The 17,161-nt window shown below is 46.6% G+C and overlaps 1 protein-coding gene across 1 annotated transcript in view; it reads right to left on the minus strand.

Annotated features, from left to right (window-relative positions):
- Positions 1–17,161, minus strand: part of MAP3K9 (mitogen-activated protein kinase kinase kinase 9) — an 80,477-nt gene that overhangs the window by 12,562 nt on the left and 50,754 nt on the right. The window contains exons 4-8 of the mRNA XM_058739507.1: positions 9,240–9,388; positions 8,191–8,366; positions 3,892–4,132; positions 2,063–2,185; positions 527–680 (exon numbers count right to left, since the gene is read on the minus strand). Coding sequence (XP_058595490.1) covers positions 527–680; positions 2,063–2,185; positions 3,892–4,132; positions 8,191–8,366; positions 9,240–9,388 — 843 coding nt within the window. The remainder of the gene's footprint in view (positions 1–526; positions 681–2,062; positions 2,186–3,891; positions 4,133–8,190; positions 8,367–9,239; positions 9,389–17,161) is intronic.

Here is a 17,161-nt window from a genome sequence, read left to right on the forward strand (position 1 = left end):
CAGATGAGGAAACACGAGGCCACACGGTGAGGCATGGCGGAGCCAGGATTCACGCCCAGGCAGCCTGGGGTCAGGGGTTATGCTCGCCACCACTACACCGCTACATGTAGCGACTGGCCTACGAAGAACCGGGACTTCAGGTGTTGGCAAACTACAACGAGGGGGCTAAATCCTGTCCACCACCCACCTTCGTAAAGTTTTACTGAATCAACATAGCCACGCTCATTCATTTACATAATGCCCATGGTCTATGGCTGCCTTTGCACTACAACACAGGAGGTGAGTAATTGCAAAAGAGAGGATGTGACCCACAAAAGCCTAAAATATTTATTATCTGACCCTTTACAGAAAACGTATGCTGAGCCCTGTCCTAGGAGGTTCAGGAAATGAGAACATTGGAAAACTGAAGCTTGTAATTTCTCAGAAAGCAATGAAACACAACAGAGAAGAAGGTATTTCATATCATAGTTTTAAAAGGGTATACCCATCTTTAAGTGGAAAGAATCTCTTACATTCTGGCTCTTACCCTTCGTCTCCCGAGGCAAGCTCCTTCTGACCAAGTGTACTTGGCCCCCACGTCCGTCCTTTCTTCTTGGGGGCCCTCTTCTCCTCCTCCTCCCCTTCTTCTTTGGGGACGACTGAGTTCCGGCCCCAGGTTTTGCTGCTTTCACCTGGTGTCACTGTGAAGGACAAAAGTTGGATGGGATCTGGAAAGAAAGATAGACAGCCCCCCTTCCCCCCCAAACTAGCCTCTACCTCACCAGACAGACACAGACACATGCGCACGTGGACACACACGCATGGAGTTACAGGGAAGAAGTCACACCTCCTCAAAAACTCTGTGCCCAAGTGGAGCCTTCAAGTCCTCAGCCACCAATCACTGAGCACTCGCAAAGTACCAAACATGGAAAAACTGCCCAGATTCTCGTAAGTCCAATGCAAAGCTGGAGCTCAGGCCAGCCAGACGGCAGAGTTCCAAACAGATCTGACTTAAAGAACTTGGTTTTGTTGGGTGGAACTGGACGGGGAGGGGCAGTGGGTGAGGAGTTAGGAAGGAGAGAAAAAATATAAGGGGGTAAGGAAGACTTGGAAGTGCAGAAAGGAATCGTAGGTAAGAAAGATAATGAGGAACTCAAGACTATGGAGAAGGAAGTCAGGAGTAGGAGAAGGGGAAGGAACAGGCCTAGAGAAATATACTAGATAAGAGAGGAGGAACATTCTTCTGACATTGCTACCTTATAACAAGGGCTGAAACCCAAATGCTCCAGAGGCTTACATCATAAATGAGTGAATGATTCCAGACACCAAAAAATAGGGAGCTGAGGGGACTGAGGCAAAATACAGTGCATACGGACACTGCCATTGGTTCTAGCCAACTGTGGCCACGTGAAAAAGGGAATCCACTGATACAAATCGATTTTCAAGGATAGCCAGAAATCTAGGGCTTTTAAAAAAATGAAATCTCTATCTGTAAGTTAGGGGAACTACTTTGTTCATGTACACACACACACACACACACACACACACACACACACGTTTATGTGTAAATTCTTTTCAGTAAACACGGTGGTGAAAATAAAATCAGTCCCAATTTGGCCTATCACAAAGTCTTTGGTGAGTTTTCTTAGGAACTACACTTTGAAAACACCCTTCCCTGGGAAGCATGAACAAAAGAAAAACAGTGACGCCCCAAACATGGCGGAGAGTGCACAAGGTCCCTAGGCCAGGGTACCAACCAACCCAGGCCAGGTACCAGGGTATCTATATCACACACCAGTTTCCAAATTGCTTTGTAGTTCACTAAGGATCCTGTCGATACCCACAACCCCCTTTGCTGGGATCTAAGAGTAAAAGGTAAAGGAGGCGGTAGTAAAGCTAATGGAGAGAGACAAGAAGGAGGGCTACGGGTTTGCGTACATATGTGCATGTATATACACATTGTCGAGGAGAGGTGGCAGAAGTTATGGATGGAGCAAGCCTGGGCCAGTCGGTGGCTGGACAGAGCAGGGGACGGGTGCCCCCGGTGTGTTCTGGCCCCAGCTAATTTGGGAAACAGTCTCACACTGGATGGCTCGAAGGCGAGGAATGATGGTGGGGCTCGCAGGAGGACTGGAGCGGCTGTTGGTGAGACTCTTCCTTTTATCCATGGTGGGGGAGGCCTGAACCGTGAACTTGTGCTGGAAATCTGCTTGGGGAAACACAGGCATGTGTGTGCATTAGCATTTTCCCATACTCTAGTTCCTATGAGAAAGTGAATGCATCCCCGCTAGATGCATTTTCCCATAATCTAGTTCCTATGAGAAAAGTGACATGTCCTGGGCTTGAGGGACAGGCCCCAGTCTCCCAAGAAGCAACTTGTTCACCTAGGAAATGTTCTCTTTCTCCCCAAAGAAGGCAGGGCAGCAGGACCAACACATGAGGAGAAGGAAAATTCACTGTCTAAGCAAATCTTATATATACAGATTTACAATAGTTGTTTAAGACATGAGACTTGTTGCGTATTCTAGGAAATCTAACTTAAAATTCTTTTTCTTGGGGTGCCCGGGTGGCTCAGTCGATTAAGTGTCCCACTCTTGATTTCAGGCTCCAAATTAATAAAAACAATTCTCTCAAAATTCTCTCTCAAAATAAATAAAAACAATTCTGCTTCTTACAATCTATTAGTACATGCCCCCTTTTCTTAGGGACCAAAGCAGGGAGACTGATGTTTCTCATTAAGTGCAGGCAGGGCAGAGTAATTAGGACTAATCCTTGGTGGGAACCTAGGAAAGTGGGGCAATGGGGCTAATGGTCCAGACTGTGACGTCTTCCAGAGGCAGTTATGGCAGAGCATGAAGAACGTAAAACTCGCAGCTCTGGATTTCTAAGTTCCAGTGTCCTCATGTATCGAGAAGTGTGAACAGCTGAGTGTTCACACTTAGGTCTCCCCACTAGATGCAGTGTCCCGGAAGGTGGGAGCTACTGTTTTCCTATGAGCCTTCCCCAGCACACGGCAGCAGCGTGGCACCACACGCAACACGTTCGAAAGGAACTCAAAGACTCCCTGTTGCCTGGCCAGAAAAAATGTGCAACATGGACACCAGTAAACATGTCCCACAAACAAAGTCACGGAATTTCACTGAATGGATTCCCTTGTCTGTACTGAAGCCACCAGTGCTTACAATCATTGGCTATTGTTCCTATTCCACCCTTTTCCCTTGGTTCCTTACACTTCTGTAAGTTTGCTTCCCAGACCTGATAAACTTAGACTACAACGAAGTTTTTTTCATCTACATAAACACACACTCACCTCCCTCCACGGGCACACTACACCCCACAAAGATTCTAATTCACAGATTCCTTTTACTTTGCATTTCCCCAAGCCTGGACGTACTCCAGATGTGCCTTTATTCACCCAATGTGCTTCTGAAAGGTTGTGCATAAATCAAATTCTTACACATTAATCCTGATCTCCACTGCTCGCACACAACTAATTATTTAAAGAAAGCCAGAGATAAGTTATTCTGCAGAGCACGGCGTTCTCTCGTCTCTGGCATACGCATGCCCCGGCATCTGCCCCTGCAGCTCTGGGCCTCCTCACCGGGCTTGCCTCATGTGAGACGTGTCTATGTGAGCCACCACGCGACTGTCAGTCTGGACCGTGCCCGCCTGTCAGGTCCACCAGCCACCAGTCGGTCTTCCTTCACACCCTGTGATCAGTCACCCTCAAAAACTCCCCTGGAGCCGGGTAGCTTTTCCGCAGGCCAGTCTTTCTGGTGAGCGGAACGGGCCACGTCCAACCTGCTCCATTCTAAGCCCCAGAGCCCCGTCTCTGGCCGCCCCCCCAGGGTCCCCTGCAGCAGGCTGCCCTGCTCCCTACCCCCCCCAGCCGCCCCCAGCCTGGCCGCTGACCGGAAGGAAGGCTGATGCGGTTCCCATCCTTGAGCTTCAGCCGGCTCTTCCTGAACTTGCCCTTGCGTTTCTTCACCCGGGGCTTCTCCTGGCACAGCTGGTGGATGATGATGTTGAGCTCCCGCTCTAGGATGTCGATCTCCCGCTCGGCCAGCTCCTGCTCGCGGCGCCGCAGCAGCTCCTCCTGCGTCTTCTGCTGGAGCGCGGCCCGCGTCAGCTCCTCCTCCCAGGTGCGGAGCTCCTGCAGCGGCAGACGCAGCGGGGAGAAGACGGGGCGTTCAGTGCAGGGGTGGAGGCCGAGGGCCCCCGAGGGCCAGTGCTTCCCGGAAACCTGGACAGCGCTCCTGTGATGCCCATACCCCCGGTCTCAGGAGGAGATGCAGGCCTCACAGGTAGCTGGTAAACGGACACCTGACCACGCTGGACGCTGGGGACAGGCAGGCTGGGCACGGCCACACTGAGGACACGGCTACCGCAGCCCTGGAGACAGGGGCTGGTAGTTCCCAGGTGCTCCCTGATTACTGATAAAAATTGCCTGTGATTGGAAAAAAATGGGGGGTGGGTTGGGTAGAAAATATAATCCTGTCCTTAAATTTTACAGACTTGGGGAGCACCTGGGTGGCTCCGTCGGTTAAGCGTCCGACCTCGGCTCAGGTCATGATCTCACAGTCGGTGAGTTCGAGCCCCGCGTCAAGCTCTGTGCTGACAGCTTGGAGCCTGCTTCAGATTCTGTGTCTCCCTCTCTCTCTGCCCCTCCCTCCCCTGCTCATGCTCTCTCTCTGTCTCAAAAATAAATAAAAACATTAAAAAAAAATTCACAGACTTGGTTCTATTTTAATTTTTTTCCCCATTATATAAGGGACGTTTCTTAAACCAGAGCCAACTAAATGTGATCTAGCTTAAAATGTGCCCCCCCTAGAAATGAATCACCCTCCAGGCATCACCTAACACTCAAATAAAAATGTATTTCCAGAGTGATTGTTCAAAAAAGGGAGTCTTCTAAACCTCTGTTCAGTTGGTGAGTGACTCTACTGAGGCATGTGGTTTGAACTCTCCTCTTATCTCAAAGGACAACCACTTGCTCTGGAAGGACCACGACAGCACGGCAAAGAGAAGAGAAAACATTTCCCAAAGTCTTTGCCAGGCGCTTGCTCTAGTACCACTGCCCTAGTAGATGGGCAAGCCCTCTTGCCTGCTTCCCCTTTTTCCTTCTGCATGAATTTATGAAGTTCCTGAGATGGGGGGGGGGGGGAGGGGAGGTGGTATTAGGAGAGGAAACAGGAATGAGAACAGAACATGTACATACAATTGTCAAATCTGGCATCTAAACTGTTAGCACTGGTTACCCAGGGCATAAGACTGAAGTGAGGGGGCATGATGTAGTCAAACCTAAAAAAAAAAAGGGCATTTCTTCAATAAAGTAGGCAGGGCAACACTTCTGTGGTCGAAAGCTACAATTTCTCCATGGAATGCTCCACGATAAGAAGTCATTCTGGACTGTAGAAAGGGAGCCTAGAGCTAGGAAAAAGGTTTGTGAACACATATTGGCAAAGCTGAGCAGTGGGTAGAGAACAAAGAGAGAACAGAGACCTGAGGGGAATAAAATATTCTGACATTTAGGAACTTTCACTCAACTTGCCCTCTACTCTCAAGAGAGTATCAAAATTGATAATAAATATTATAGAAAAGGCAGAAGTGAGAAAAGGATTAGCACCTTGAAAACTGTCTTGTACATGATAGGTGCTCAGTGTCAACGCATGAATGAGAAAGGAGGGGGAGACAGAATTCAATTTTATAAATACACGCCTTTACGGGAACCCAGATTCATCCAAAGTGTCTGAGAGATGAGCCTGAACTTTTGGACTTCTTCTCTAATGAAATAAGCAACTGTTGTATGCTCCCCCCAAAACCTTGGCTCTCCTTATCCCAGTACTTTGTTTTCACCATCAGGAGAACACACACACACGGAAGATTGAGAAAAATCATTCCTGGTTGGTTGATTTTGCTGCTAGATGGGAAAGTTAAAAAGTTCAAGCTGATTTCAGCTTTCCTAAGTCATCTTCTCCTGTGCCCTCTTGTCTAGGGGATGGTTTGTGTTGTAGCCCCCTCTTTTGTGGGAAGTCAGACCCCAGTCCGGAGACAAATCCATTGTCACTATATGTGGAAGCTGTCAAGTTGAGACACGCTGAGAATGAGCTGAATCATATAGGAAACCAGGACATTTGTGGAGTACTTGCCAATGGCACCATATATCTGGAAGACTCAAACATGTGAGTCTCCTGCTTGTGAAACGCCTATTTGGGGATCAGTCTCCTAGTATGGAAATCACATTATCTGCATACAATGATTTAGTAGGAATCTCTCCAGAGAGAAAGCTCATTATCCATCTCGCCCTCACTTGCCCAACTACAAGCCTTATAATGGACAGGCATCATAGCAAGGGCTCTGGGGGCACCTGAGTGGCTCAGTCGGTTAAGCGTCTGACTCTTGACTTGGGCTCCGGTCATGTTCTCACGGTTCTTAAGTTGGAGCCCCGCGTCGGGCTCTGCACTGACAGTGCGGAGCCTACTTGGGATTCTCTCTCCCCCTCTCTCTTTGCCCCTTCCCCACTTGTGGACATGCTCTCTCTCTCTCTCAAAATAAACTTAAAAAAGAAAAAAAAAAGAGCAAGGGCTCTGGAACAAACTGGCTGAATAGTGGCCTGGAGTGAATTACCATGGGCATCATATGCAATATGGAATTAACAGCACTGACAGCACATGGTACGTAAGACAATTATTATCTTATTGTGTAAGATTACATAAGAATTCATATTAATTACTTAGAGCATGGCACAGGGAACATGCTCTACGAATGTTAGCTGTTATGAGAATGGGTTTGGCTTTTCCTAGCAACTATTTACTGACAAAATCCAAGTTTCATTCTTCTTAGTGGCTAGTACCCTTATAATTTCATCAGTCAAAAGAAAGAAAACCAAGAGTCAAATGATTCAACAGTCTAAAAAGAACCAGCAACTCTAGGTTTCTTCTAGTTGGAATAGCATTAGTAACAGGAACAAACTCGATTAATTACTCTGCTCCAAGGTCAGTGTCGGATTCCCCCCACCCCCCAGGTCACAAAAGATGTCATAGACTCACTCCATTCCCCTGCAGAATGCTCACTGACTTGCCAAATACTACCAGGTTTAGGACTGCTATATGGCATTAAAAAAAAAAAAAGAGAGTTTCATTTCTTCACATCAGCTCCAGAAAAGATTTTTAAGTCATTTGTTTAGGGAAACAACAATGATATTGGAGAGAAAAAGGTTTTGGAATCAGAAGATCCAGGTTCAAGATTCTGCCTCTCACTATCCTGGCTGTGTGACTTTAGACAAGTCACTGACCCTCAGCCTTGAGATGAAAAAGATAATACCTGCCCTACATGCTGGGGGCAAGGGCCATAACCCCCCCCCCAAGATAAAAATGATACAAGGTTCTTTTATCATCAGACATTTCAAGTGAAAGAACTTGAAAGACATACACAATTTTAGCTACTGTCATTATATTAAATTGCTTCCCAAATGCCCATAATGGGGAATGAGAAGGGAAAACAGAAATTAACCAAGAGACACATGGACGCCGCTTATGCCCGCAGCTATAGCCCTTAGGTCCAGCCTGGCCCCTGTCGTAGAAGCAACATAGGTGCTGGTGTGTAGCTTCACCTCTGTGGATACTGGCTGCTAACCAGGCATGAAGGGCAAAGAGAGGAGCCACATAGGGTAGATCTTTAGTAAGCTAAGAATATCTGAACTCCTCAGTCAGTTTGGGCTTGAGCCCTTTTCATAAAAACACGCAGAATACCAAATAGTTTCAGAACCATAGTATTTTTAGCCCATCGCTATTTCTGATTCTGATACCTGTGCTCAGTGTTGAAGTATCCCTGTAACAAGTTAACCCCCCACCCCCAGAAGTCCACTACAGAACCAAGAAACATTTCTAGAACTTTCTCATACTTTCTGCTGGTACTTACCCAGCGGTGCTCTTCCTCTGGTTTGGACAATGAAATAGATACTCTGTAAGAAGAGCTTTGGATCATGACTCCCCTACTTGTTCCTGCCATATCCCGGAAAGAAAGAAAATGTCTATACTATTTCAGGGCATACCTAAGGCCTGGAGAACTCTCTCCATGTAAAGCCGGGAAGAAAAAAGCTGCTCTGTTACCACAGACCAAGCAGGAAGGTGGTTGTGTCGGAATTTGTCCAGAGGCCCCAGTGGGGAGGGTCCACTGATTCAATGCATGGCTTTTTCTTGTTTTATTTACCTTTTCTTTGGCCCTGAGTTGGTCAAACATCTCCTGAATCTCATGTTTCCAGTCATCCTGCAGGCAGTGGAAGGAGTCCTTGGGCATTTCAAAGAAACCAGACTCCTCTATGGTAGTTAGCTGGTCCAGGATATTTGTGAAAGATGGTCGTGAGTGAGGGTCGGGATTCCAGCAGTCTGCACGGAACACGTGAGCGGACAGAAAGCATGAATGGACAGAGACAAGCGTTAAGACTTAGAATATTATGGGACCTCACTTACCAGAAATAGTTTTCCCTCCAGAAACTGAAACACTGGGTAGGTAACCACAAATAGGGCTGGGGAAATAAAACAAGCTGCCCACCCTCAATATTATAAAAACTGAATGGGGAAATATAATGCGGCCGCCCCCATCTGACTCTGTTGAGTTAGCGTAAGAAAAGCAAGTCCAGAGACTCTGCCTGCGTGAAGTTCAACAGCCATGACTTCTCATGTTCCTACACGATTCCAGTCTTGACAGTGGGTAACGAGACTCGGGGCCTCAATCTCCCACAAATAAATGAGCCAGCCTTGCCCACCTCTATGGGATGATGATAAGGCAAGGATAAAAGGCACCAGGCTGGGCAGCAGGAAAAGTGAACTCTACCTACTCTCAGCTCAGACACTAGCTAATGGAGTGCACCTCGCCTCTCTCAGCTTTGGGTTTCTCACTTAGGGACCAGATGACTTCTAGAGTTCCTTTCTTCTCCGATGTTCTTTGCTTCTGTATGTGTAATACGCTCATTTTTTATTAAGTAATAAAATGCTAAAGCCCTGGATAGCAGGCTTTAGTTACTGAGCCAAGCTCTACAGTCACTGTAGATGGACAGAAGGGACATCTGTGACATCAGCGAGGCAGGGTGTTGACATATCTTCAAGCAGGTCTTCCAACCACCCACAGGATTCCTCCGTGAGTGACCAATGCTTCACCTCCTCTTTCAGTAGCCGACCCAGCAGGATTGTCCGCAACGTACCCAAGGGCTGCCGAAAGGTAAACTTTCTCCAGTTTTGTTCCAGCCAGGGGTCACTTACCTTCCATGAGTTTGGCAAAAGGTTCTGGGCACGTAGAAGGAATGGGAAGAGCGAGCTTGTTCATGGCCACTCCATAAGCTACGGCTAAGCCATCGATTCCTCGGAAGGGCACCTCGCCAGTCAGGAGCTCCCAAAGCAGCACCCCGTAGCTGAGCAGGGGAAGAAGACAGAAGCCACAAGGCAGTCTCACCGACAGGGCTCATGAGACCTTTCTGAGCTGCCCACACTCTTTCTGGGACGGAGGGACACCAACAAAGCAGATGCACCAATGGAATACAGACCGGGAGACCACGAGGCCGACCCACTAAAAGCAAGAGCTCTGGAGTCAGGCACACTTGATTTCGAAGGCTTGTTCCTCAGATTCCTCATCTGTAAAGTGTAAACAACACGGCCAGTCTCACAAGGCTGCCGTGAGATTCACTGAGCCACTCTAAGGGTTTAAATCCGTGCCGGCCAGCCACAGCTATTCTGCTGTTATCTATAACGTAACACTCTGGAAGAAGAGGCAGCCTCCCAAGAATACATTTTTTGTCTGTTTTAAGAAAACTTCAGCGTTAGCCACAGATATATTTCTTTGGCTTTAGAAAAGCAGAGACCTGACCACCTAGAACAGATTTTGCTCCTGTAACAGATTTCTTTAAATGCCCATTAGGTTGGATGGATTCCTGCCGCTGATCACTTAACAGAGACTCTGTCTAATTCCAAGGGGAAAGTTGCACAAGCGTGGCCGACATGGGGACAACAGAGCAGTGTGTCAGCTGTGAGGACTTCAGTTTCCTCTCCACCTTTCAAAGCCACATGAAGAATTTCTTTTCACATGTCCTGTGAGTCAGAGAATGGGGAGCACAGAATTTAGCGGTATAATTATTCTATGAATTCACAGTCAGAAAGAGGCAAAATCATGTAGGGTTCAATCCTTCCAGGAATAACAATCCTTTCAGGACAAGCACCATAAGGCCACGAACAGTAAAGAGTGCCTCTCCTCTTATTTTTAACACAAGCCTCAAATTTTTAAAAAATACTCATCGGTAGTTTATAACCAACAAAGTCATGTTATTTTCAAACAAAACATAGCTCAGGTGGGAAAGTGTGTGACTCTTGATCTCGGAGTCGTGAGTTCGAGCCCCACGCTGGGCATAGAGATTAATTGGAAAACAGCCTAATATTTCATCATGGTACTTTGTATGCACAGGATGCTAAGACCTTTATAAACATCATCTTAAATCCTTACCATGAACCTGCAAGGTAAATATTATCCCCATTTTGCAGATGAGGAAAGCGAGGTTCCGGTAAGTTTAGCAGCATATATTAAGGGCATATGTGGAATAAGTCATGGTGGGCCCTGGACCAACTCTTAATTTCTTCTCTCTAGAATCTCCTTGTACCATTTCTCTGCTTGGTGAACTATAATCATCTTTCAAATTCAAATGCTCCACCCTTTATTCATTCGTTTTAAACATCTACTAAAGATTTATTGTGCATCAAGCTCACTGCAGGCCAATGGGATACAAGACACAGATCTTATCTACAAAGAGACTACCGACAGGAACAGAAAAGATGTCAATTAGCACACAGAGTGGGTCACAACAGACATATTATGAGTGCACAAAGAGACAATGATGGGCCCCTGGCCACCTAAACCAGACCAGAATGGGGCCAGGAGACAGCTAAGCCCGGACTGCTAGGTAAAAGAACACAGGGATCAGCATATACAGAGCCAAGGCTTGCCCTCAAAGAATCCCAGGTGACCTGGCATGGCTCCAAAGGAGAGCAATGTGCCAACCAATGCACCAGGGCATCCCAGAAGATCCCCGCAGACGGTCCTCCAGAGTGGCCTGGCCAGTCTCCTTGGACAACGGCGTTCCCCCAGTGCGCCCTCCAAATACATCACTTTCTTTATGTATCTCAACAACCACAAAAAGCCTGGTAGACAGTTACAGGTCTTGTCTTGACAGGGACTTGGCTTTTAGTCTGAGGTTGATGGCAACAATGGACACTTTAGGAAGCCTTCCCTGATGCTGCCAGTGTTACTTCACCCTTGTGTGGGCTGCCGTGGACTGTGGTTGTTTGTCTGCCAGCCAATGGGCCCTGCAAGAGCAGGGATGGTCGTTTAACCTTTGCTTTCTCAGGGCCTCGTACACAGTAGGCCTCGTCTAGTGAGTGAGCTGGTGGGAAGCACTGTATGGATAGACAGTCCCGCAGGCTGCACTGGGCGCCCTGGAGTAAGCCCTGAATTCCCAGAATAGCACTGTTATTCTTCCTGCCAAATCTTTACTGTGACTCATCCAGACAGCAGTCGTGCTGGGCAGCTGCTACCAAGTGACCTCTAAGAACTGTCCGCACTGCGGACTAGACTCCTAGGCTACGGTGACCCTCAGCTTCAGTTGTCTGCTCCTGGCATCACTGCCAACCTCCACTCTGGGGAACAAAAACCCAAGGTCCCAAAGAACCCCTCTCCTGGTGTCTGAGCCCTAACTACCTGGAAAGACAGTAGAGGATTTCAAAGATCTAAACATGGGTCCTATTTGTGTCCTCACATCTACTCTGTGACGCTTTTAGTGCTGAGTCCTAGGTGACCCATGGAGATGCCTCGGGCCACCTCGAAGAGGGTGGAGCCAGGGACTCCGTCTCTCTCAGTTTCAACGAGGGGCAGCCCTGCTCTCACCTGGCTTGTTTCTTTGTTCCACCGCCATTTTGTTCCATGTGAAATGCCCCACAACTAGGAGAAACGGGTCGAATGCTGCCCAAGGAAGATTCAGACAGACTTGAGTCAAATGTGTCTGCTTCACCACTTACAGTGGTGGGGCCGTGGGAAAGGAAGCTTACCTGTCCAAACCTCAGTTTCCTCACTTGTGCAACAAAGACAGCCAATTCCCACCGCACAGAGTAACTGCAAAGAATAAATAACAGTAACTACTGCTTCTCCGGAAGCTACCCTCTGCAGCTAGTAAACACTGTGTGCTTCCCCTTGGGAAGGTCCTGAAACAAGAAAGCCTCTGGTGGGATTTAGGGAGAGACTGCAGTGTCGGCCGAGAGCCTTGCTGAGGGACGACAGCAATCAGGGAAGAAGCATTCCTGGGGACGACTGAACCAGTTAGTTCTCCTCTGCCAATGTTCCTCTTTATTTCTGTAACAGAAGGTGGTGATGTAAATGAAGACTTGGCATTCCTTTGGCAGGAATAGAGTCCAAGAAAGGAACTAAAGAATGACACATTAGATGTGTCTGAGCCCCCGGGAGAGGTGGGCAGGAGAAGCCCACATGGTTTACCTCAGGTTTGACCTACTCTGATGCCCTCCCAAGGTTGAGAGAAGGTCAACAGGCCCTTTCAAGACCTTGTACAAGTGGCCTGGAGGTACCAGCTCAGCTAAAACTCTGCCTCACTCCCTCCCCCAACGGGGAGCTGCCCGTTCCCACAGTGCTGTCAGTGATTTCCCAGGCGTCCTTGCAAACCTTGGGGAATGCACCCTGTGTCAATGATTAACCACCTCCAGAGGCATGGTAATGCCTTCCACCATTTGGTGGGGTCACAGGTCAGGGAGGGGCGCTCTGTGTTCTCAAAGTGAGGAAAAGCATCAGAGTAGATAGCAACCCAACCAAAGGCACAGCAAATCCACACCTGAGCTGGACCAGGACTATTTTTCTTATTAACCTATGTTGTCTCTAAGACACACATCCTGAAAGGAGAGGGTGTCCCTTGAATGGGCTTCTGCACTTGGTAATTGGCTGTGACCCCACATTCCAGAAACCATGCTATTTAATAATTGTTGGTGAAGATAGTTGAACTACCACATATGAAAGCACTCTGTAAATTGTGAAGTAACACAAAACTGTTCTTGTTGTTGTTGTTAACCAGACCTCATTCAAAACGATGATCTATTTGTTACTATATATGTAATATATACATGAATACATTGACATGGTAAATATTTACTGATATGGTAATATGCGCATGCTATATTACATTATTATTATTATTTTTTTTAAGAGAGAGAGAGACAGACAAGCAGGAGAGGGGCAAAGAGAGAGAAGGAGACACAGAATCTGAAGCTGAGCTGTCAGCACAGAGCCCGATGCAGAACTTGAACCCACAAACTGTAAGACCATGACCCGAGCGGAAGTCAGACACCCAATAGAGGTGCCCCTGTATTATATTCAAAAGCAGCTTACAAAACAGAATGATCTCATTTTAAGGGACGAGTAGATGAGCACAGGAACAGAAATAAATGCACCAAAATATTAACAGAAGTTATCTTTAGAAGTGAGTAATGGGTGATTTCTTTTTCCCTTTTTTTTCTTTTTGTTTACCCATATTTTCTAATTATTTTTCCTACGGTGAACACATTTTACTTCTATAATTTTATTTTAATGTTTATTTATTTATTTATTTTGAGAGAGAGCCAGGTAGGGGCAGAGAGAGAGGGAGACAGAGAATCCCAAGCAGGCTCCATGCTGTCAGCACAGAGCCCGACGCAGGGCTCGAAACCACACACGATGAGATCGTCACCTGAGCTGAAACCAAGCATCAGACGCTTAACCCACTGAGCCACCCAGGCTTTCCAAGTTTTATAATTCTGAAAACTTAAAATGCCTCCACTCCATCCCCCCCACACGAGGCAAGAAGTCATTATAGGAGACCACTAACCACTGCACTCTGTACACACACAACCAAAGGGAAAGGTTTTGTCAATTACTCCTCCTGAGGCGGTCTAATCCAAGCACATCAGGAAACACATGAAGTCGAGGATCTGGGCCGTGATCATCATACCCTCCATCACAGCATGTGGAACAGACCCAGAGACCTACACTCGAAAAGCAGTAAGACAAACTCAGCTGGCCCTCGGCACACAGCAATAGAAGAGGCCCAGAGGCCCCAGACCTTGAGGAGTTCCACGAGGGGTGGAGGACGGACACAGGCTCTGCGCAGTACCTGGCACACAGTAAATATTCCACAAACATTTCCTGAATGAGTAAATGAGTTACAAGTCGATTTGTGAACAAACGTTGTCCAAGCTCCTGGGCATGTGTGGGCCCTCTCTGGGACATCCTGCTGAGCCCCAGGCCTAGTGGGCCAATCATCCCGGAAGAAGCTGCCCGAAATGCAGGCACAGGGGTATACAGATGGCAATATGGCTAAACCACAAAGTTTTAAGAGACACATATTTAGTTCCTTTTTTTTTTTTTAAACTAGGCTTCACACCCAGTGCAGAGCCCAGCATGGGGCTTGAACTCACAACCTTGAGATCAAGAGTTGGGACACTTAACTGAGTCACCCAGGCACTGCTCTGATTCTAACCACAGCTTTGTCTCTACCACCTGGATGAACTTAGACAAATGACTTAAACCATCTAAGCCTCGGTTACCTTATCTGTCAAATGGAAATAATATCCTCTACTTTTGGGGATTCTTGTGAGGAATAAACGAGATAAAATAGAGGTATAGTGGGGTGCCTGGGTGGCTCAGTAGGTTGAACGTCCAACTTTGGTTCAGGTCATGATCTCATGGTTCGTGAGTTCAAGCCCCATGTCCGGCTCCGCGCTGACAGCTCAGAGCCTGGAGCCTGCTTCAGATTCTGTGTCTCCCCTTCCCTCTGCCCCTCCCCTACTTGCACTCTGTCTTTCTCTCAAAGAAAGAATAAAACATTCAAAGTTTTTTTTAATGGGGTACAGTATTTAGCATAGAGCCTAGCTCATAAGCATTTGTGTGGGTAGCAAATACTGTCACCAGTGTATGCATATTGTACATACAGCAATGGGCACAGGTTTTCCTCGGACAAAGGTTTGAGATCATTTGGAGCCACTTAGGTAAGTAGCCTCAAGGAGTAAAGGCCCATCTAAGGGGTTCCAATACATTGTTCCTTGCAGGGAATACTGCAGCGCGGAAGCTAAGATAGCTGGAGGGAGCACAGTGAATTATGTCTTCAAACCACATTCCTCGACCGAGATGAGTCAGGAAGCTGAAGTCCTGGGAACAACTCTAAACTGAAGACCTAGTGGCAGAGCAGACCACATGACCATTTCCAAGCCACCTCATCCAAAGTGCTACTGATTTGGAGTTTACCTCCAAGCCATTCCCTTCAGAGAGCAGAATAACTTCATCAGATGATTCACCAAAGGCTCCTCAAGCCTGCTTTCAGGATCTGTGGTTGAAAGGCAAGACCTGGAGGTTAGCCTTAGAACAAGGACACTTTGGGTAAAAGATGAATGGTCCTGCCCTGTTCCTTCCATGATGGACAAACTCCTACAATGGCCTTGCTCTTCCTTGCTGGCCACTTCTGTCACCATGAAAAGACCTTACATCAGATATTGGGGCTTTCGCTTCCCACTAAGAATGTGCCTGCATACCTGCAGCAACTCTGTCCAAATCAGTATAGCGACAGAAACTTTTGGCGTCTGTGGCAATAAAATCTGTACAATTTCAGGGCCAGGCTGGAGAAGAAGCCTAGCAGGAATACAGGAAGTAGAAAACAGTAATGTTACTGAGAAGTCATGGTTTCCTAGGAAGAAAGGTAAGATCAAGTTGAGTGTGGCAAGTAGCTGATTGTCCCCCAAATCCACCCTCCCCTTCTTCCATCATAAGAGTTTTAGCTGGACACACAGTTACCCAGCTAGAGCCTACATCTGTCTCCCACTTTTGGAGCCGGGTGCGCACATATAACAAAAGAGCAGGAGATGTACACAACTTCTGGGTTGTCTCCAAATTAAAGACAACCTGCTTGTTGATAAGCTCTCTTTCTCTGTTTCTGCAAAATACAACGTGGAAGCAACAGTCACTTAGATGTAACCATTTAGATATGAACAATGCACTGAGGGACCCGGAAAGAACCTGGGTTTCTGAAGGATCTCACGGGGCGCAGCTACCCCACAGCCTGGACTGGCTGGACTACTCTTTGAGTACTACTTTATTTAAGCCACTGCATCTATAGGTCTCTTTGTAATAGTAGCTTAGCCTAATTAATATATTAGCTATTCTCATTTAGCCTATAGTCAAGTAATGAAAGCGTTAGATTGAAGCCTATGAAATTGCTGTTTTTGTAGGTCAAAAATATTGGAATATCACTACACAGTTCACACTGATGAAATCTGGCCAGATATTTTAAGGGAAGAAAACTCTTTTCTGCATGATAGTCACTTCACCCTATAATTAATGCTTGGGGATATACGATGCAATATACAGAAGCTACAAAACATCACTAAAAGAAATTAGAAAAGGTCTACGTAAATAGGAATATATCTCATGTTCATGGATTGGAAGACTTCATGTTGTTAAGCTGACAACAGTTCCCAAAGTGACCTACAGGTTTAACACAATTCCCATCAAAATCTCAGCTACCTATTTTGGAGAAATTGACAAAGTGCTCCTAAAATTCATTTGGAAATGCAAGGCACACAGAATGGCCAAAATAATCTTGAAGAACAGCAAAGCTGGAGGACTCACATGTCCTAATTTCAAAACTTAGTACAAAGCTACAGTAATTAAAACAGAATGGAACTGGGGTGCTTGGGTGGCTCAGTTGGTTAAGCATCCAACTTTGGCTCAGGTCATGAAATTATGGTTTGTAAGTTCAAGCCCTTCATTTGTCAGGCTCTGTGCTGACAGCTCAGAGCCTGCCTTGGATTCTGTCTCCTCCCCTGCCTCCCTCTGCTCGTCCCTGCTTATGTTGAAAGAAAGAAAGAAAGAAAGAAAGAAAGAAAGAAAGAAAGAAAGAAAGAAAGAAAGAAAGAAAGAGAGAAAGAAAGAGAGAAAGAAAGGAAGAAAGACTGATTAAAACAAAAGAGTCGTACTGGCATAAGGATACACACATAGACCAATGAAGTATAATTGACAGTCTAGAAATAAACCCTTCCATCTGTGATAAATTACTTTTTGACAAGGGTGACAATTAGGAAAGAACAGCCTTTTCAACAAATGGGGCTAGATACAG

This window comes from Neofelis nebulosa, chromosome 7 (genome assembly GCF_028018385.1).
Source record: "Neofelis nebulosa isolate mNeoNeb1 chromosome 7, mNeoNeb1.pri, whole genome shotgun sequence".
NCBI lineage: Eukaryota > Metazoa > Chordata > Mammalia > Carnivora > Felidae > Neofelis > Neofelis nebulosa.